The sequence below is a fragment of the Phycodurus eques genome, chromosome 15 (genome assembly GCF_024500275.1).
Source record: "Phycodurus eques isolate BA_2022a chromosome 15, UOR_Pequ_1.1, whole genome shotgun sequence".
Lineage (NCBI taxonomy): Eukaryota > Metazoa > Chordata > Actinopteri > Syngnathiformes > Syngnathidae > Phycodurus > Phycodurus eques.
In genome coordinates, this window is record NC_084539.1 from 16212771 (window position 1) to 16233218 (window position 20448).

General features: G+C 40.1%; 4 protein-coding genes across 5 annotated transcripts; 2 read left to right on the plus strand and 2 right to left on the minus strand.

Annotated features, from left to right (window-relative positions):
• Nucleotides 1–528: 528 nt before the first annotated feature.
• Nucleotides 529–3936, minus strand: rnf170 (ring finger protein 170). 2 transcript variants are annotated; one of them, XM_061698570.1, is made up of 7 exons: nt 3897–3936; nt 3274–3448; nt 3086–3164; nt 2719–2833; nt 2267–2340; nt 2041–2172; nt 529–1583 (listed from the first exon to the last, which is right to left on the minus strand). In XM_061698570.1, the coding sequence occupies exons 2-7, from the start codon at nt 3411–3413 to the stop codon at nt 1314–1316; spliced, it is 810 nt and encodes a 269-aa protein (XP_061554554.1). In that variant the 5' UTR covers nt 3414–3448; nt 3897–3936; the 3' UTR covers nt 529–1313. The 2 variants fall into 2 exon arrangements, with proteins under 2 accessions (XP_061554554.1, XP_061554553.1); XM_061698569.1 differs by lacking the exon at nt 3897–3936 and adding an exon at nt 3641–3888.
• Nucleotides 3937–4387: 451 nt separating this feature from the next.
• Nucleotides 4388–9481, plus strand: gpn3 (GPN-loop GTPase 3). The gene is made up of 8 exons (XM_061698416.1): nt 4388–4538; nt 4679–4787; nt 5248–5415; nt 6080–6204; nt 6302–6417; nt 8219–8315; nt 8530–8658; nt 9207–9481. The coding sequence occupies exons 1-8, from the start codon at nt 4491–4493 to the stop codon at nt 9270–9272; spliced, it is 858 nt and encodes a 285-aa protein (XP_061554400.1). The 5' UTR covers nt 4388–4490; the 3' UTR covers nt 9273–9481.
• Nucleotides 9482–9567: 86 nt separating this feature from the next.
• On the plus strand, nt 9568–13722 carry arpc3 (actin related protein 2/3 complex, subunit 3). The gene is made up of 7 exons (XM_061698347.1): nt 9568–9678; nt 10021–10120; nt 11481–11557; nt 11806–11874; nt 12625–12751; nt 12918–13012; nt 13484–13722. Exons 1-7 carry the CDS (start codon nt 9673–9675, stop codon nt 13544–13546), a joined length of 537 nt encoding a protein of 178 aa, XP_061554331.1. The 5' UTR covers nt 9568–9672; the 3' UTR covers nt 13547–13722.
• A 531-nt stretch (nt 13723–14253) lies between these two features.
• Nucleotides 14254–17444, minus strand: ube2g1b (ubiquitin-conjugating enzyme E2G 1b (UBC7 homolog, yeast)). The gene is made up of 6 exons (XM_061698349.1): nt 17223–17444; nt 16833–16935; nt 16614–16711; nt 14932–15110; nt 14762–14858; nt 14254–14686 (listed from the first exon to the last, which is right to left on the minus strand). Exons 1-5 carry the CDS (start codon nt 17263–17265, stop codon nt 14772–14774), a joined length of 510 nt encoding a protein of 169 aa, XP_061554333.1. The 5' UTR covers nt 17266–17444; the 3' UTR covers nt 14254–14686; nt 14762–14771.
• Between the last annotated feature and the right edge of the window lie 3004 nt (nt 17445–20448).

Below are 20448 nucleotides of genomic sequence, written 5' to 3' on the forward strand. Positions count from 1 at the left end.
AGAGGGAAAGTAAAATAAACTAACCCCCAATAAATTTCAGCTGTTTTTTTTTTTGCGCCACAGCCTTGATTTATTTCGAATCACATTGTTGGAGGACTCTTGAACAACCAGGTCACAGTGTCAAAAACGCAGGTACAACAAACATTCAATCAGAGAGGTCAGAAGAAGCTGATTGATTTTATACTGAATGTTACCACACTAATCTTGAAAGCAAATGGACCGGATACAATTACTGCAGCCATTTCTGGCCCAGAGGTCAGGACCCTTCAAAGCCTCCCATTGACTTTAGGGTGCCATGAAAAGATGTCTTCACTTCATGGCTGCCACGCCTAAGACTAACTGGTGACATCTTCAGTACAACAACAACAAAAAGTCACAAATGTATTAATTGTACATTGCTCAAGCTTCACATTTATTTCTCAATTCCAGGTTACAAAACAGATCAAATGTCTACTATACAGTAAGCACCATGTTTACCGCTACAGATGCAAAATAAATAATAAAGAAAACTCAACAAGTAGAAACCAATGACTGAGAAGAATACTTTTTTATTTTACCTATTAATATTCAACATAATCAACAAATGTACTTCGCTTAACAGATTGTAAGAGTCACACAATGATGCCTCGTTTCTTTAAATTGGCCAAATCTATAAATTTACAACCCCAGTACCATCCATTTTTGTTGTTTTTGAATCCACTGTAAACAAGGTCTCATCATACAACACAAATGTCCAAAACAATATGCTAATACCGCATTTCCTCAAATTGTGGTCTCCCCTCTAATTAACAATGCTTCAATAAACAGCCGAGACACCGTCTTTCAATAAATCACTTGGTGCATTGGCCCACTTGAACAAATCAACACTAAACTTCATAGAAACACCTTCTTTTGTACCCTCAGAACAAACCCATCAAAAAAAAACTAGACAGCTATTTTCTCTACCATTTACATCTATGGACAATTTAGAGTTTTCAATGAACCTAATATGCAAGTTTTGGTGGAAGCCTGAGAAAACCCATGCAAGATGAGAAGCAGACATGCTGACCACTAAACTGAACTAACTTGTTATTCAGTTGTGCCTGGGACTGAAGTTGAAATCACAAGACACCCCAGGCCGCTAGTTGACGAAATACAGTAAATGTTCTGTGATCTCTACAGAATAAACCTTTACTAAAGCCCCATCGCTCAAGATTTGAGCGCACCAGTTACCAAAGAAGCAAAGCAAATCAGCAGTGTTGATAATCTTCCCTTTGATAATTCACTCGGCCATATACCTCCATCCAGGAGAGTCTTTAATGGCGAGCTGCGTCCTAGCCGTTCAGTCTCTGCGTGACCACCTCCCTGTACATGATCGAGATATAGACAAAGAGGAGGAGGATGACGAAGAAGTCGTCCATGAATCCCAGCAGGCCGAAAAGTGCCTCGGGGAGGATGTCTAGCGGTGAGGCCAGGTAGGTGAGGGCTCCGACGAGGCAAAGAATAATTCGAATTCGGAACATCCAGAAGAGGCCGCCCATGGAGAACATCTCTCTGAAAGCGTGGCGAAGGAGCGTGGGGACATCTCGTAGCCTGTCCATTACCTAAGAGAAATGAAGGGAAAAGATGATTATACACAACATAAAAGTCATGGCATTGACTTAAAATCATTTTCTATTAAGTTCTTATGAGTTAATAGTCACATTAGTTACTGGGTAACTTATCACTTATCATATGTGTTTTTACTCCGGGGGTCATTCAATAAAGGACTGCTAAATAGAAAGTCCAAATACCAGTCATTTAAATACAGTAAAACCACTAAAGTTGAACACAGTCTATTTTGGTATGCTGGTTGACCTCCAAATTGTTAAGATTTAAGACTCCCTCCCACCCCGAATCAAATTTTACTTTACTAATTACAAAGGGTGCGGTGATTACACATATGTAACTTGTGGGGTTCAGTACCTCCAATAAAGTAAAAAAAACACTAGATTAGTGTATAGAGTGGGTCTAGCGGCTGCAGACTCGCTGTGCATTTTTGCTAAAGAACCTGAAACTCACAGATCTCGGCTGGCCTGAGAAGCGACGGTTGTAATCGTTGATGTCTCTTAAGATGAGCTGAGGTTCTGCCTCGCCATCCAGGACCCTCTGAGGAGCGGCCTGGTCATTGAACAGCGGGAACAGCAATGTTACCTGGAAAAGGGGGAGAAAAAAGTATATAAATGTTAATTAAAGTTATGTTAATTAAAAAGCATTCCAACAAAGAAATAGATGTGTCAAGTCTCACCATTTGTCTGCATATGGGACAGTTAATGGCGCCCAACCAGCTGCCATACCTCCAGTAGGCTATAATACAGGAACCTGCATGGGGTCAGGGGAAAGTTGCATTAAACAACAGTTTAATAGCTTCTCTTCTTTTAGTGCCGCTACCCGGGTAAAAACAACTAAGCCAATTTCCACTAAACTTAGTAGGCTAATGGAGTAGGGACCAAATAGCAGCCCAATAAATTCTGAGAGATTGCATGTAGAATATTTATTCATATTTTTTACAATTTCTTTGAAATTAAAGTATGAATTTCAACTCAATTAAGACATTTAATCCAAACAATCATCTTAACTAATATAAGAGAAACAAAGCATGTAACCTTAATAATTGCTGAAGTGACAAGATTGGTCAAAGTTTTTCCATTTTTGTTTCTTTCAGTGTATTAATTTTCCAGGTTATTACAATATCCTTACCACAGAAAAGATGACCACAGTTGGTCTCAACAGGTAGAACAGCTTGTTGTAAACACACAGGGCAAGACATGTCTCGATAATACTGCTGCCTGGCTTCTGGCTGGGGATTTTCCTCCTGGGTTACATTAAAATTAAAACATGTAATGATCCACAGTCCCATAATACAGATGACCTACAATTATGTGCGACATATTATACCAGTGAAATGTGTGCTGATAGTTTTCGGTGCTAAAAATATAGAGCCAAGCACAAGTTGCATTATCCAACAACTATTATGACTGATAGTTGTTTTTTCTTTATGCAATTTTAATGTTTCCTCTTTTATATACTTATGCAGATACCATTTTTACTACATTTGCCTCCATACCTGCTCTGTTTGTAGCTGCTGACGGACAGCTCGAACATGCTCCTGATTCTCAGGATGAATATTGTGCTGTTGCTCCTCTCTGAAATATCAATATGTATATAGGATGTCGCCAACATAAACAACTGAGCAGTGTGATGTCAGGTAATGCAACAGACTTGTTATATCTTTTCTTTTTATTACTTCCTTACCTACACAGTAGAGTGAGGATGCCTGCCAGGAAGGTGATGGTGAGCACCACAACAAACAGAACCTGGTTGCTGACACCTTCTATAAACGTGTCTTCATCTTGGATGAGATAGTCCACGTCCCCACACTGGTTGTCCTCCATCACCCACACTCATAACCCACTCATTACCTCCATTACTAAAGTGAAAAAAAAGAACTATCGTACAACTGCATACCAACATGAACATGGACGTACTACATGACACAAAGTTTCATTTTCAGTACTAGCTAAATCCTATTGGCAAGTAGGAATGGTTACAACAGTTACGATACCTGCAATTTAGTCGGCATATTTAACGAACCCCGTTGGTATTCCAGTAATCTACTCACCTTTTCGTGCCACTGCAATAAATTATCTCAGGAGTCTTATCTTTAAAGACGTTACTTTCTGAGTTTATTAGACATTGTCCGCCAGTAAATGCGGTCTGCCATGACGTTAGCGTTACTGCTATCGTGGCTAAGCTTAGCCAAAGTCCTCGTAGACAAAAATAGTTCACATTTAGTGAAATTGGTTTTGTGTTAGCGCAAAGAACCAGTGACTTGCTAGCTACTATTGGCTACTACCTACAAGCGTCTTGAATCCTACCGGAGATGTTCTGAGAACAAGATTTCCACAGCGATGACACGACGCAGAGTAAATGAGGTAATCGCATTGCGACGTTTTTAAAGCCCGTTGATATTATTATTATTATTTTTTTTCAAGTTTAAAGGTGATCCTCGGTATTTTTGACACAGTGTAAGATTCTTTGTTCGTCTTCTATGGCAATTTTCCTTTTGAGGTCTGGGTTTTAAGAACGTTTGTGTGTAGCAGTATTTTATTTTAGCTATTGATAAGGTTAGGCTATTGATAAGGTTTATCATTGGAATGATAAAAAAAAAAAAAAAAAAAAAGACTTCCCCCACATATCCGTTCATGGCCGCTCTGCTGTGTGTGTTTTCCACATTTCCCAAGTATATAATCTTATTCTGAGAACATCTCTGGTTATAGCTGGGGCGTTGTTAGTTCACCGCTTTTAACGCTAGATGGCGATAGCTTGCCTCAACAACAAAATGAATTTCGCCAAACGGTCGCGAAGAAGTACCCACACTACCCGGCTTGTGGTTGTTACAGAAAATGTTGTCTTCTCCGACAGGGAGCTAATTTTACAACAACAAACACATTTCTTGATTTGTGGAAAAAATGCCTCGTTATGCTCAGATAGTTATGGGCCCTGCGGGTAGCGGTAAGGTAAGTGGTCCGACGATTCTTGGTTTAAGACACATAGTCGATATGGTATCATAGCCTAGCTTGTTAGCTCTTTAGCTAACAACAATCTTTGTTCTAGATCCTCATGACACGTGCTTTACTTGTTTTGTTTGACTTTGCAGAGCACCTACTGCGCTACGATGATCCAACATTTTGAGTCATTGAACCGTTCTGTTCAAGTGGTCAATCTGGATCCTGCAGCTGAGCATTTTGACTACCCTGTTATGGCAGGTCAGTGAGTGATTTTAGTAGTTCACATAGGCTGCCAGCATCCAGTGTACTGTAGTCGATTAAGACTTAGTTTGATCACAATAATTGTCCATATGTAGACAAAATAGCACACCTCACTGCTAAGGAAAGGAAACATTGCTCAAAGCTTCATTTTCTTCTGAGACGTGGTTTCCAAAACGTTTTCAGCACAAGACCCCATATTACAGTTATTTCCTCTGCGGTATCCAAAGTATAATGTATTGTCGAGTAATTGACAATTACTTTACATATCCCTATGATAAAGAACTGAATACATACATTTTCCAGGTGATAAAACAATGGTTATGTTTTCTGTGTCCTTGCATGATGCTGCCTTTTTTTCCTTTTTTATTTCCTGTGTCCAGTATCGTTCCTGAAAACGTTGCACATTTCCCCATTGTCCGACTAAGAAAGGTTATCCAATTTAATCTTATGTTCTCAGACATCCGTGAACTCATTCAGGTGGACGACGTGATGGAGGATCAATCTCTCAGGTTTGGCCCCAACGGCGGTCTGGTCTTCTGCATGGAATACTTTGCCAACAACTTCGACTGGCTGGAAGAAGCCCTGGGTCACGTCGAGGATGACTACATCCTGTTTGACTGCCCAGGTGAATGTTGCCCTACGCCATTTGGATTAAAGAAGACATGCTACATTAGAGTTTTTACTTTTTTTACAATTTAAAATGATTCCTAGATGTCTTAAATAAAAGTTAACGGACCTTGGTTGGTCAAAATACAGAAAGAATTGGAGGTTTTGGAAAATACACAAAGAATTAGTTGGTTTTGGGTGGTCAGTTCAGTCCCATTCAGATGACCCATTGCTCACCCCTCCAGCAGAATAAATCATCCATTACTATGGTGACCGGAGGTGGAGCAATGGTATTGCTAGTTGTTCTCAAACATCCCAGAGTCTAAAGAGAAAAGCAAGCCTTCTTAAGAGAAAGCAAAAGTTGCATTTGTATTTTCACTTCATCTCCAAGCCTCCAAATTACACGAGCCAATTGTATGGATCCATGCGCATGCAGCAGACACATTGCCAAACACAAATACTCTCTGCCCCAACATTGACAACTTTGCTTGTTATTGGACACAAATGCTGTTAATGTTTCTAGCAAATGGTAATCAGCTCTGGGCAGTCTGTGTATGTGGTTATTATGTAAATTAGCCACATTGTTTCATCATAGACCAGCAAAATACAGAAGACAAGCAATTTAAATAGTACATTTTCCATATTATGTCAGCTTTTAAGATCAACTGCTTTGCCTTTTCCAGGTCAGATTGAGCTGTATACTCACCTCCCTGTCATGAGGCAGCTGGTGGAACAGCTCCAGCAGTGGGAGTTTCGGGTGTGTGGAGTCTTTCTGGTCGATTCCCAGTTCATGGTGGAGTCTTTTAAGGTTGCATTTTAGTGTTCATATCTTACACACCATTTTTATATGCTTTTAATGTGACATGATTAATACGTGAAATTAATTCCCCTTTCTATGACTGCAGTTTATCTCAGGAGTCATGGCGGCCCTGAGTGCCATGGTGTTGTTGGAGATTTCACAAATAAACATCATGACGAAAATGGATCTGCTCAGTCCCAAAGCCAAAAAAGAACTTGAACAGTAAACTGTAGTTTTTGCTTTCCTGACACTATTTTCTCATATAGGGTGCCGGGTGTCTATTTTGGCAGAGGCTACTACCATCAAGCCATTTGTTTCTGGGTTGATGGTAGTATATACATAAGACAATGGAATGGGGAGAATACCGTATTTTCACGACCATAAGACGCACCGTATTAAAATGTGCAGTCTCAGTTACGGGGTCTATTTCTGTATTTAACACATACATAAGGCGCACCGCATTATTGGGCGCAAGCATGGTAAAACATATGCTATCTTAAAACATACGGTAGCATGCATGCACGTTAAAACAATGTTTTTAAAAAGGCAGCGGGAGCAAAACTGAGTTTGGTTGTACTTTATTGAAGTATTTAACAATCCACTCACGTTATTTTTTGATCAATCCTCATCCACAAATCCATCAAAGTCCTCATCTTCTGTATCCGAAATGAACAGCTGGGCAAGTTCTCCATCAAACACGCCAGGTTCCCTCTCGTCATTGTCTGAATCAGTCTCGTTGCCGTGCGGCTCCTCAGAAATGATGCCAGCTTTTACGAAAGCTCGAACAACAGTGCAAGCAGACACGTTAGCTCAAGCATCCACAATCCATTCACAAATTGTGGCGTAACTCGCCCAACGCTGCCTCCTAGTCTTTGTAAAGCTGTGTTCGCCATTTGTCATCCATGGCTCCCTCGCCGCTCACAACTTCACTTTGAACGCCCTGTTTACACCGATGTCCAGCGGTTCGTCAAGCCTTCCGGAATGGTGGCAAGCTCCGAGTTATTACACTCAGTCGCATGGGGACTGTAGAGATGCTTCTCTCGGCTGTTCTTTGCTCATTAATCCATTGCTCGAGTTGGTCTTCCAACTCGGGCCACCTCGCCTTGTTTCCGCGTTTTGTTTTTATTTTTTTTCCTAGCGGAAACTCAGCTTCGTCTTCTTGACTTGGCGAAGTTCGTTTTCCTTCCTCCACTTGCGAACCATGGATTCGTCGATCTTGAATTGACTCGCGGCTGCGGCTGCGGCTGCTCGATTCCCATGTTCCTCCGCGTAACTAATAGCTTGCAGTTTAAACTGTGCTTCGTAACCGTGTCTCTTCGTAGGTGCCATTTTCGGGGGTCCTTAGCCAAACCGATGCACATACGCGTCTCCACTTGCGAACCATGGATTCGTCCTGTCCTGTCCTCAGTCACATCCACCTTCCTCTATATAAGCAGCGTGTCGGCAGGAAATGCTACCAGTCAGTCAAGCGGAGCACTTATTAAAGTCACACAACATTTTCAGATTTTGGAAATCGGTGCACACACAAAGCGGGCCACACTATAAGGCACCCCGTCCATTTTGGAGAAAATTTAAGACTTTTAAGTGCGCCTTATGGTTGTGAAAATACGTTAAGTTGTCCTGGGAACTACGTGCCTTCGGAGGCAGTATCAGAGCCGTAACAGAGGTTGGCGGGTGCCTGTATGGATGGGAATTGTAATGCCGGGATACTGAGAGAGGGGTGTGAAGTTTTAACACCTGACTTTCACTTCTCCTGCCCCATTTTGTTGAAAGCAACTGTCTGACATATTTTATGTGGCACACCAGACACCAGCACAGATGAGCATATAAGTGGAGCATATATTTGAAAAGGGGTGTTTAGTTTTGTACTGTCATGGCGACACACCCAGCAATTATTTGGGTCACACTGTATTACAGTGGAGGCCACTATTTGAAATAGTGTATTTCCTTGTTGTAGTTTAAGCCCCACTAAGCAGAAGTAGTCAATTATTGTTTATATACTGCATGTCTGTGTGTGTGTAAGGTATCTTGATCCTGATATGTACTCCATGATGGGGGACAACTCTGACACCATCAGAAGTAAAAAGTTCAAGAAGCTGACAAAAGCTATTTGTGAACTGGTAAGAGCAGTTGATCTGATACTTTGTTTTTACTATAATTATTAATTGCCATAATTAGGATTGTTGTGTGTGTTGGTGGCACACAAACATCTGCTTAAGAAATTGGGTTACACTAAGTATCCATCATTTGGAATGGAATCCAACCAATCAGCTGATCTTCTCCCAAGAGGATGCACTGTAGTTGTTTTTGAAACTTTTCTGTTTGTGTTTACAGATTGATGACTACAGTTTGGTGAGATTTATGCCATTTGACCGCACCGATGAGGAGGGTATCAACATAGTGCTGCAACATATTGACGTCTCTATACAGTATGGAGAGGATCTGGAAGTCAAAGAGCCAAAGGTAACAAGCATAATTCCTTTAGCGGGAGTCTTTGGTTTACGATAGAATCCTGTTTCTGTGGTGGTGACGTAACCCAAATCATTGCGCTGGTCGGAACAGGCAGTAGTCTGTCACTAACTTACCCTAACACAAGAGTGAAGTCATAATTACGTAAAATATTTTTTATGACAAACAGTTTTAGGCCATAAATAAAAACAAATGAAAAACAGTAGGCTCTGTACGGTGGTAATTGAGCATACCTTCTTGTGACATGTTACTTTGTAGTCTTACGCAGCTCAACAAGTTAGCTCATTGTGCAACGTTTGTAACTTGCAAAATGTCATAATTACAACAAATATTTGTATAAAAACACTCAAATGAGTCAATCAAATGGAAAACAGTAGGTACAGCAGTGGTACTTGAGCATCGTTTCTCGTGTCGCATGACAACAAATTCTTACGCTGTGCCCCGTTCACGTCCTTGAAATGTCTTACATCGGGACCATCATAAACTGAGAACCACCTGTATGTTTAATTGTGATTAAGTAGGCATTCTTTCCTCTTTTCCAGGAAACTGACGAAGACCCTGGGGACACTAATTATGATGATTTTTTTCAAGGCCAAGTAGAAAGCTGAGAAATGTCATTTTAGGACTTCATGACTTCTACTCGAGCTACCTAAAAGGCAAATTAAGAACCAGGAAGTGATCTACAAAGAGCCTCAATGACTAAGGGACTTTGTTTTGTCGTTGCCTTTTGTTATTTATCCTGTTTGGTTTCATTATAAATGTTGACGTTTTGTTCAAAAAACGGTGTAAATATTATATTTTAATAATAATAAAAATACCCAAACTTCACCTTTTGCTGTCTTGAGTAACTAAGCGTTTTTTGGCACCTCCTTGCGACCATCTTGCAGAGTGCCGTGTGGCCGACTGGCCTCTTCCTGTTTTAACAGAAGGGTGGGACAGGCGGAAGCAGCATCTTACGGTGCTAAGATTTTGTCGCTGAGCAGTTGAATTGGTCATTCTTAACTCAGTATGCCGGTAAGTGCATTTCACGATGTCTTTAGGTGAGTCCAAGCTTTAGTTTTTAACGGAAAATGTACCAACAGAATGGACGCGTTGTCGAGCGTGTTAGCTTTGATGTTAGCATCGTTGGCTAACACGATTAGCATTCGCTTCTAAAAAGAAATGTCTTGGAACAGTTTCAGTCAGTGTTTACCGATATTGTGCGTAACGTTTAGTGCTGCCCGTGGAAAAGTCACACAGCTATTCGTGTGACGTCCACGGGTATTGCTAATAGGAGCAGCAGCAGCAGCCGCCGCCGCAGTGAGTTAGAATAGAATACAGTTTAAGTCAGCAGCTGTATTGAATGTTTCTTGTCAGGCGTATCACTCAACCATGCAGGAGGAGAACACCAGGACGGTGGGGAACATGGCTTTACTGCCCCTTAAAACACAGTTTAAGGGGCCGGCTAGAGGAGACGGTGAGTGTACTCGCCCTTTTTCCCTGCCTTGAATCATGTTGTCTTTGCTGTTAATTTTCTGCTTCTCCAAAATGATTGAATGGTGTGTGGGCAACTTCCGGTATAGGTTCGGAATAATTTCTATAACCTATATAGTTCGTATATTAGGAACATTAAATAAGCGATGTGCGGTGAGGTTCAGGGCTGGTGAGGCACTGACGGTCAAATTATACATTGATGACCAAACAAAGTGGCTTATTTGCCATTAAATTGGCAGCCTGAAATTAAAAACTGGTAAACTGGAATTTTCTGACCTGATGTTTGAAGCTTATCTTAAAGCTCCGGTGTTGGTCTTGCTTTATTTAGTCCTGTTTTGGTTGGTACTCCAGCTTTGAGACATTTAAGGTTTTAGTTCATCTTCTAGAGGTGGCACAAATATTCAATCAAATTAACCAACTATTTTAATGATTACTCGTTGAGAGGCAATGTTTAACATCCTGTATTTTGACTATTTAGACCTCCATAGTGACTCTCTAACATGGATGTAGTATAAAAGTGTAAATTTCATTTAAAAAAAAAAAAACACCTTGGTTTTGTCATAAGAGTGTCCAGAAAAGGTCTCTCTGTCAGCTACTTCTGCTTGACCCAGTTTTGTATCTTCTTTGTCCATATTTGGCAAAGGCCGCCCCCTTTCCTCTGATCGGTTGCTTCTGTGTAGAAGATCAACTTGTGAGAGCACTTGTTACGTTGACAGCACTGGCTTAGGAGCGGAAAGGGAAGGCGGAGATCTTTGCTCGTGACGTAGATCAACTTGAGAAATTCGAATGACATGATTTCAGGCTTCTCGGCAGAGAAATGTGTGCAACTCAGGAATGCGTGGATTTTAGTTCAGATTTCACATGTTTACTAGGCACCATAAAGACAATATGACATCCCAAATACTAGAAAAAGTTGCTTTGGCAAAATATGTCCCCTTTAAAATTGTCCAAATCCTGATCTCAACCTCTCTACTGTAAATGTTCTGTGATTTCTGTAGTCCTCCGTGAAAGCAGACTATCTTTTGCGTTTAATCAAAAGATATTTTCAAACATACTTTTACATTACCGTTTCCCTATTTTCTGACTTCTTATGGACTAAACCAGGAACTGAATCATAATCAATTTATCAATCAAAAAGCCGTAAACGATTGACTTGAGTTTATTTATCCATACATTTAATGACTGTTGAGAATCTTCTCAAAACTCTTGAATCACATTGAACCATTCTTGAAAAAAATAAAAATGTATTCTTGAAAAAACAAATTCATTGCAAGCCCCCCCCCCTCCACCCCATGATTTAGAAAGGTAGTGCTTGTTTAGCTGCCTGTTTTTGTTCGTTTCAGGCATCGATTCTGACATTATTGACGAGGCTATCTACTACTTCAAGGCTAATGTTTTCTTCAAGAACTACGAGATCAAGGTGAGACAGCAGTATGCAGTTTCCTCACATTTTAAGCCATCAGACAATGTTTAAGGGGAAAAAAAATCTGGTTTTGACTTCGTATATGCATGGTGTGTTGAAGTAGCTGTGCACTGCATTCCTTTACATGCCCCTGCTTGCTTCCTCTCATTGCCCAGAGTGGAAGTTTAGAACTGTTTGGAATTGCACTATTGTATGTACTAAAGAAACATGTCTTTAGTGCTTAACGTTTGTTTTTTTTCTTTCAGAATGAGGCAGACAGGACCCTGATCTACATCACACTCTATATTTCTGAGTGTCTAAAGAAGCTGCAAAAGGTAAATGATAACCTGCACTGACCGGCCACAACATTATGACCACCAGCACGACGACATGAGCGCTAATACAAGAGCGCTAGCAATAATTCTGCCTTTTACAAAGACAGTAATGCTCGGTTTTGATGATGGGTATTTAAAGTGTATTATTATTGTGGTTTTAGTTTGCGGTCTGTAAAACTGTACTGCATTCTGAGAGCTGTTTCTAATATTTTGGTTGCCTCATTTAGCTCCAGTACAGTTTCTATACAATTTGTCTTCATTCTTGATTCTTCTTCATTGTAGTTTTACACTACAGCCACGTACACAAAAAAACACTTATTGGCAGGTTATCCCCGCATATTCAAGAATGTTTGGGTTTAAATAAATGAAATTGTGATGCGTATTTTCTTCATTTACGGTCCAGCCTGTCCCTATCCCTGCAAGTAGCAGGGGTCCACTGTACTTTTATTTTGGGATTAATAAAAGTTGGGTGGAACTTTTACCATCCTAAAACTGTGCGGGCAATTTCTTGGGTAGCAGTTTTTTAATACAATCAGTGGCATTCGTAACTGGCACACAAGTGTGAAAATATGTTAATGCAGAAGAACTCAGGATTTCTCTGCAACAAAGTTTTTTTTATTTTATTGCTCAGTCTGTGTGGCATTACGGACACTTAAGGGGAACAAGACCTCAAGTCATTTTTTACGGTGTCCTAAGTTAATCTTCTTGATAATCATATCATGTAGCATGTTTACGTGTTGCTCTTTACAGTGCAGCTCCAGGGGACAAGGGGAGAAGGAGATGTACACACTTGGCATCACCAAATTTCCCATTCCCGGAGAGCCCGGCTTCCCGCTCAACGCCATGTACGCCAAGCCCACCAACCGGCAGGAGGAAGGTGAGACGGTGGTCAAAAGAGCATTCAAGAAACCAACAATAGAGGGCCGACAGTGCAGTTTAGTCTACGCTGTGATTTGGTGATGATATGTGCCTAAAAGAGGATCCAGAATAAGAATATTTCCAACAAAGGTACACTGTTGTCGATGTTCTCCACCCTTGTCCAGACACGATGAGGTTGTACCTCCAGCAGATCAGGCAGGAGACAGGGTTGAGGTTATGTGACCGTGTGTTCGACCCCCAGACAGACAAACCCAGTAAGGTGAGTCCACTTTGTACACGCAAGGAAATCCAAAATTTACAGGACATGCATTTGTGGAACAATTGTTCTGGATTGATTTTATATATAGCGGCACCTTGATTTAGGAATTTAATTCGTCCTGTGACTAAGCTCATAACTGAATTTACCCATATATCAAATTGTGAGTGAGATACAGGATGTTGGGCGGATGTTGTGGCATCAGCTACCATCTCCTAGTGGCACTGTTTGTGAAGTTTGCTTGTACCTCAACAAAATAAAAATAAAAAATCTAATGATCAAGTTAAAAGTAATTTTTTTATGATTGGGGGTGTGTGTGTGTGTGTTAAAGTACCTTGTCTACGTATGGTTGATTGATTGGACTAGTATTTAGCTTAGTCAAGCAGCCCAGCATTCATGTTCAAAATGTATTTCATCGCTTCGATTGTATTATTTGGTGCACACAACTTTCCTGCTTTTTTTTTTTCTTTCAAGTGGTGGATGTGTTTCGTCAAGAAGCAGTTCATGAACAAGAGTCTGTCTGCTCCAGGACAGTAAACAGGCAGCGTGCAGTGTTTTCATCTGTGCCTGCCAGTTGGGCACTCTATTTCTTAAGGTTGGATTTGTGCTTTTTTGTGGTGCAATTTTATACGCTTTGAGTTGATACGGATATGTTCTTAAAGTGAACGTTAAATTGAGCTGGTGCTTAATTCAATAAAGCAATTATGGATGTGGGACAACGTTGTTCTGTGTTCTTACTGCATGTGCTCTTAAATGTTTAAAGGAAGGTCACGTTTCCTATGACATCATACAAATGCACTTTACTTTCATTCATTCATACACCAATGGGCGGTTGCTGCCATGCAAGATGATGCCAGGCCCACTCGGAGAAATTTCAGGTTCAGTGTTCGTTCTTAGGACACTTCGGAGCTGGGATTCAAACCATCAACCCTTCGGTCACTGGATGACCTGATTTACCAACTGAGCCACAGCTGCCTGGATTTTCAGTAACATTACTAGAATTAATGGCAGATATTCTTTCAGTGATGGGTCAGCTTAAACATCTTTTAGTTTCGGGACTTGTTTACTAAATTTGTTCTCATCCCATGGGAACAGCAAAGAGCAAGGGATTAGCCTGGATTACAGTACCTCTTGCATGTTATTAGTGTGTAGCACTGTTTGAATTTTTTTTTCAAACCTTCAAAGCCTTCTACATTTTGAAACTGATGCGCATGTAAAAGCACTCAAATGAATTGTAAGCAAAATAGAACAAAAAAATGGTTCACTTTATTTCACATAGAATCACTACCTTCTCAAACATATCACCCAACTACTCTGTATTTATTAACACCAGAGCAAAGATGGTAAAAGAAACTTTATACACTATATTCTGATATGCCCTTTTGTTTTTCCACAACACAAACCCTCAGTTTTTACAAAAGGCACTGTAGGCTGTATGGCTCAGTGTGGCAGATGTAAACCTCACGTTCCGCCCCAAAACCTCTTCATTGGTTCTCATTTCAAAATAAATAGGTAGATATATATAAAGAAAAACTAAGGTTTGAATTTGCTGCATGTATCAAAGAAAAAAAAAAATCAGATGGCATTTACAGATATGTTGTTACATCTGAAATCCATAAACATCTGTCATTGATGGGTCAATGCTGGTCCACCTCAGCAAATTGTTAAATCCTCGATCTGAAACACAACAACCCAATCAAGCTTCCATTATTTGTGTGCCACTGAAGTCATGTTACAAGTTGTTGCACTTACCTATGAGACGTCAGTCAAAAGCCATCTCTTGACTTTTCCGCACACAACGTGCAACCTTTTTCTTAAAAACACCCTTAGGATCATCACGCCACTCCTTCTGCAAGGCAACACGTACAAATGTGACCATTTGTGTTTTCTAATGGAAGATGTCGGCATGGACACAGACTTACTGCTGCGTCGACGTTAGCGGGAGAGTCGCCGTTGGGGTCTGCTAACATGGAGATGACGCTGATCATTATGGTCTCCACGGTATGGATTGGCAACCACCGCTCCTCCGGCTTCTCGTAGCCATACTTGTCTTCTCCAGGCTCATGTAGGATGGATATGCATACGTCGCCATTTTTTGCAACTGCCCCCACAAAAAAATATATATTTTTTTCATTTATGTACAGCGGATCCTCAACATCTGAACACCCTAAAAAAAAAAAAAAACGCCTCAAAAGTTAGAGAATCTTACATCCTGTTTTGTGCGCATACGTGAGACGTCACGGACGCATTCCGTCTCCTGCAGAAGTTGCATTTGTTTTTGTAATGTGAATGACTACATAAAGAGATTGTATTTAACAAAAAATCTGAATTGGGCATCAAGCCCTGCAGTTTGAACGTAACCCTAGATGATACTGACGCTCCAATTTATGAAACTGAACATGATGAGAGTAAGTTATTTTGGATAAAGGTGCAAGCAATATGATCCAAATCAAGAATCATCATTTAGTAAAATGTAAAAAAAATCTGAGGAAAAACTAAATAAAAAAATCAAGCACCGGAAATATGTAAGCATTGCCATATAAATCACCAAGACATATACACCATATTTTATTGCAGCTGTAAAATCTTAAATCACTCTCCTCTACAATGACCAAAATGGAGTTAGCCCACTCTAATTCCCAGTGGCTTCACTATGACTTTGCGTTAGCGTTGGTTAGTAGACTATGACACCGTCTATTACGTGGTCTCCTGGCACAAGATTCATGGCCTCAGAAGTATTTAACCAACAAATATTTACCGCAATTATGATTTCACTACTGCGTTAGTGTAGGTTAGTGATCAACTATAGCGCGTCTTAATATGTTGCCTCGTGGCAAAAAAAGGCACGGTCGGTTCCCGCCGCACTGGTTTTTCAATTGATTGATCCTTTTTTTTAAATGAAAGCATTTGCTGTATTTATGAATTTGCTAATGCGTTTGTGGAGGTTAGCATCAGAATAAAGCGTTTCGACTTGCATAGAAATTAGGTTTACGACAGAATGGAACTCATAGAACTTAATGTACATAATTGTTTCAAAATTCGGCTCTACACTGGTAACTTCTTTTTACACGTATGCTGGTTAAGAATCTTAACTAGATATACTATGTTCTTTTTTTAAGGCCCAATACCGATTATTAGCAGTCAAAGAGGCCGATAACCGATATTCATTTGCAGTTAAAGGGAAAATATTTCCATCAACATTTTGCATCATACAAACTCCAATACTTTGTTTAAATGCCTTTCAGCAATTGTTAAATAACGTATTTATTTTTTTAAATCTTAAGACAATAGACGTTTGTTTAAAAATTCCAACAGATCTTAGACAACACACATTTTTTTAAAATTCTAACAAAGCGTACAAGCAGTTCCCAGGCTCAACAGCATGGTTTATAAAGTTAAATGAAAACTCAAACAAATAAATAGTTCCCTTAAGTTTACCCAGTTTTAAATTGATTTCTTATGGTCTCTTCATTTTTCTATCATCCATCTCTCACCATTGGGGGGAGGCAGATGCCGATATGAGTCAAAATGCAGAATATCAGTGCCGAATCTTCACCCAAGTTTTGCATGAAGTGATGCATGATTGAAGTTGAAGAAAACAAACCGTTAGGATGCCAGATTTCGGTGATGAACTTCATTTTGGGAGGTCTTAAAGGATAATCCCGGGGAAAGGTTAAAGTGGCCTTGAAGAACCCTCCTTCACTACAAAATCCAAACATATCAGATCAGAAGTTATTAATTGATAAAAAAACAAAAACCATTTCAACCCTTTAAATTGAAGCACCCATTGGTGCTTACCAGTGACTGGGTGAACTTCACTTACAATAGTGTGTCCTGGGGTCCAATGACGACCACTTCCCACTGAAAGATGTCATTGTCGTCCACAAGACCCGCCGAGAAGCCTTCCACGGGGTTCTTGTTCAGATCTGAAATGTCATATTCGTTTGCTGAGACGTGGGCCCGTATATTGTCAATATAATGGCGAATAACACGTAAACAGTATTGCTGAATACACGTGACAGCTTGGCATCGAATCCTTTTACTGGCCCTCGTGCAACAAAAAGAGAGCTTCATTTGCGAGCCGGTGATTGAGCAACAGCTACTAGCTCTTTCTATGGTAACACACTTTTAAGCCCAACTTTATCTCAACCAAACAAAATCCTAAATGTTGTAGTTCAACAGATCACAGAGCTGTGCCTCTTTGCTAACTCACCTGCTAATTGTTTACGTAGCAACAACGCCGACTGTCCCGTCATTATTATTTTTCTTTCTTTTTTAAATTGTTTTTTAATAAAAACTCCCCACTCTGCTATTTAATGAACTTCCTCTCAAACGGTGTCAGACAACAGACACCGAAAAATAAGACATTTGACAACAAACGCTAGGGACAACATCCACGTTTCTCCGTTCTCTAGTGACGTCGACCACACGAGCTAGCGAGGAAAAAGAGCTCACAGGAAGCAAGTGAAGACGTGACAATTTCCCCTCAGTCAGAGCTCGCAGGCGTCCACGGTGTCAGTTTGTTCACGAATCCAGCGAGAAATACAGGCTGAAGGACGAATTGTAGGTAAGCGAAATGTCAATGAATTATAAAATGTCCTAATAATTTGAGCAAGTATATTTACAGCAATTCAACAGTAAAAGAGAAGCCCGCAAGACAAGGGTGTGGGGCATATGGACAAATGCTACATTGCTATATATTGCTACGTGTATAATGGACAAAACTAAATGCTGAAGGAAAAACAACAACAATGCATACTTTTACTTTTTTTGGGGGCCAAATATATTGCACGAAAGACGTGCCTTTTTTCTTTAATAAGATTAGTATGTAAAATGTAGTTTGGTTAGCCGCCAGTTTAGTTTAGCAACATTGAATTCAATAATGAAAAAAATGTAGGCGTGTAAAACGTCAAAGATTAATTGATTTATCAGAAATACTTAAGATGATTCCAGTGATATACGTATAATTTTCCTGTGATAAATATTAAGAAGCTTATGAATCTGTAAAACCGGTGAAAATGCACCATTTGTTGTCCCAACGTCTTAATACAAGAACAATGGGGCTCAAGATTTTAGATATGGTATATTTCTTGGTATTTTTTTAATACTATTTTCAAAAGGTTGCCATTGTCAAGGTTGGCAACGATGTCAGTTATGGCATAACTTTGTCATCATCTTTCTTACACAACTGCTCTTTTAGTGCAATCATTCTCAACCACTGTGCTGTGAGAAATTGGTCCGCAGGAAATTAGCTCATTTCAGATTATTTATGTATTCACCCCCCCCCCCCCCCAAAAAAAGTGTATCCTTGGGGCGGCATGGCTGAATAGTGGTTGGCACATCTGCTTCACTATTCTGAGGCTTGGGCTTCAAATTCGGGCTTGGCCCTTTCTGCGTGCAGTTTGCGTGTTCTCCCTTGACTTGCATTGGTTTTCTCCAGGTACTACCACATTCCAACAACATAGATGTCCCAAAGTCAGCTAGGATAGGCTCCAGCTCACCCCTGACCCTAGTGAGGATAAGCGGTGTCGAATATGGACAGATGTATCTTTGTTCAACTATCTCTGGCAGTGACCTACAGTGACAGACACAATGCTTAAATGTTCTTCCACAAGACATAAAAGGTTTGCGAGAATAAGTTCCAGTACTGGTGTGACAAAACGTCATTTTGGTTTGAAAAATGAGTTTTCCCCTTCAATGTGGGCCAATCAACCTTCATAAACTTTTGTTTTTCCCCTTTACTGTATTACCATTTACCACTTTGTCCCTGTTAAAGTATATTTTTAGCGAACGATTTCCCCTCCACTTTGTATTGAATCATGCAAGGAAAAATCCACTAGATTAGAACTAGTTTTGTAATTCATCACATCAAATTCCCCCACAAGAATTCTCCTTCATATCCTCTCAAGATGTTTACCCAGTTGCATTAACATATTGTCCCACTGTCTTTTTACACCGATTACAACATGTCAAGGCCAAAACATTCCACATCACCACAATAAGTGAACATTTTAAATGTTCTTTGCGGTTTTAAAAATGGATATACAGTACTACACATTCATAACGTTGTGAATCCACACACTGGAGGAAAAAAAAACCACACACATATTTGCATCATGACAAAATATCTCCCACAGATGACAACCTCTGACTCCTGAGGGAACTTCTCCGGCTCCTTCCAGCGGCGCTCCGCTCACTTCAGACTTTTCCTCACTTGTTTGTTTGCTTTCCCCCTGAAGGCACCCAATCTTGAATGCACAGAAAAGGCACCACTTAATTAAATATATATCAGAAAACATTTGACTTGCTCCATGGAGGCGCCACAAGCTGTTTTAATCTACTGCAGAGATTTCTCTTACGAGCCTGTAGACCACCACAACCTCGAATGTTGGAAATTTGTGTCATCCAAACCCAGTTGTACTGTAGAGGAAATGCAGATGTAAAAGACCGCTCTGACACAATGAAACAAGAACCACATCTGATATCCACACTAAAATGATGTAAGGAGGTAAGTTTAGTAAATAACTGGTAGCTCAATTTAATGCTTAACATCATTAAATGATATTTGATTAGCACCCCTGCCTCACAGTGGTGTTTGCATATTATCCTTCTCCCCATGCTTGTATGGGTTTTGTCCTGGGACTTCGGCTTCCTCCCACATTCAAAAACATGCATTTAGGTGAATCCAAGACATCATCTTGTCTGTGAATGTTAGTGTGAAGGGTAGTAGTCCAGGGTGTACCCCCCCCACCCCTAACATCAGCTGGGATAGACTCCACCTCACCCACGCCAAGAGGCGATTCTAATATCAGAGGTTTTGGGTTGCTGGGATTAATTTTAGGGTTGCTTCGCACCCCTAAAAATGGCCTAGAAATTCAGGTGCAAAGCATTTTTGAGGGAATGGGGGACGGGAAGGGTCTGTATTTTTGTTGTTAAAATATTATAACCAAGTACAGTTGTATTACACTTTTCTATTAAAAAATGACTTTTTTTTTTCTCTTAAATTTTAAGGGTGCTGGGATTCATTGCAGCACTTCTGGCACACAATATCTAATGTTATATTTACATTTTCCCAATCACAAATAGACTAGTTAAATTCATCCATATACCTTTATTTACTGTACAGGTAATGTTTTAAGTCACATATTTCGAATATCAAACTGACAACGTGAAAAGCCGTTAGCCAGTCAGCGGCTAGCTACTTAGCAGCTAATTTAAGTTACTGTAATGAAAGCCGTTTGAGCATTTAACGGTATTCTGTATTGTTGATATCCATCTTAAGGTCCGTGAACTGGTACATTCTTCGTCAGACCTCACTAGTAAAATAATCCAGTAATACTACAACAACAGTGCCTTACTATATAGCAAGAAAACACACAGTTAATCGTTGAACTGAGATCAAGTTTGATAAATTAACGTCTCACAGGTTTTGACTCCAT

Bases quoted from the DNA above. Each gene is read 5' to 3' on its own strand.
- arpc3 (XM_061698347.1), top strand. The intron at 11,875-12,624 runs GTAAATGATAAC...TGCTCTTTACAG, and splicing joins GTCTAAAGAAGCTGCAAAAG to TGCAGCTCCAGGGGACAAGG. The intron at 13,013-13,483 runs GTGAGTCCACTT...TTTTCTTTCAAG, and splicing joins AGACAGACAAACCCAGTAAG to TGGTGGATGTGTTTCGTCAA.
- rnf170 (XM_061698570.1), bottom strand. From the start codon at position 3,413: ATGGAGGACAACCAGTGTGGGGACGTGGACTATCTCATCCAAGATGAA. The intron at 2,341-2,718 runs GTAAGGATATTG...GACCCCATGCAG, and splicing joins CTGTGGTCATCTTTTCTGTG to GTTCCTGTATTATAGCCTAC. The intron at 2,173-2,266 runs GTGAGACTTGAC...CCCCTTTTCCAG, and splicing joins GTCCCATATGCAGACAAATG to GTAACATTGCTGTTCCCGCT.
- gpn3 (XM_061698416.1), top strand. From the start codon at position 4,491: ATGCCTCGTTATGCTCAGATAGTTATGGGCCCTGCGGGTAGCGGTAAG. The intron at 6,205-6,301 runs GTTGCATTTTAG...CTATGACTGCAG, and splicing joins TCATGGTGGAGTCTTTTAAG to TTTATCTCAGGAGTCATGGC. The intron at 8,316-8,529 runs GTAAGAGCAGTT...TTGTGTTTACAG, and splicing joins CAAAAGCTATTTGTGAACTG to ATTGATGACTACAGTTTGGT.
- ube2g1b (XM_061698349.1), bottom strand. From the start codon at position 17,265: ATGACGGGACAGTCGGCGTTGTTGCTACGTAAACAATTAGCAG. The intron at 16,712-16,832 runs GTAAGTGAAGTT...TGGATTTTGTAG, and splicing joins GGACCCCAGGACACACTATT to TGAAGGAGGGTTCTTCAAGG. The intron at 15,111-16,613 runs GTTTGTTTTCTT...TTGTGGGGGCAG, and splicing joins CGAAATCTGGCATCCTAACG to TTGCAAAAAATGGCGACGTA.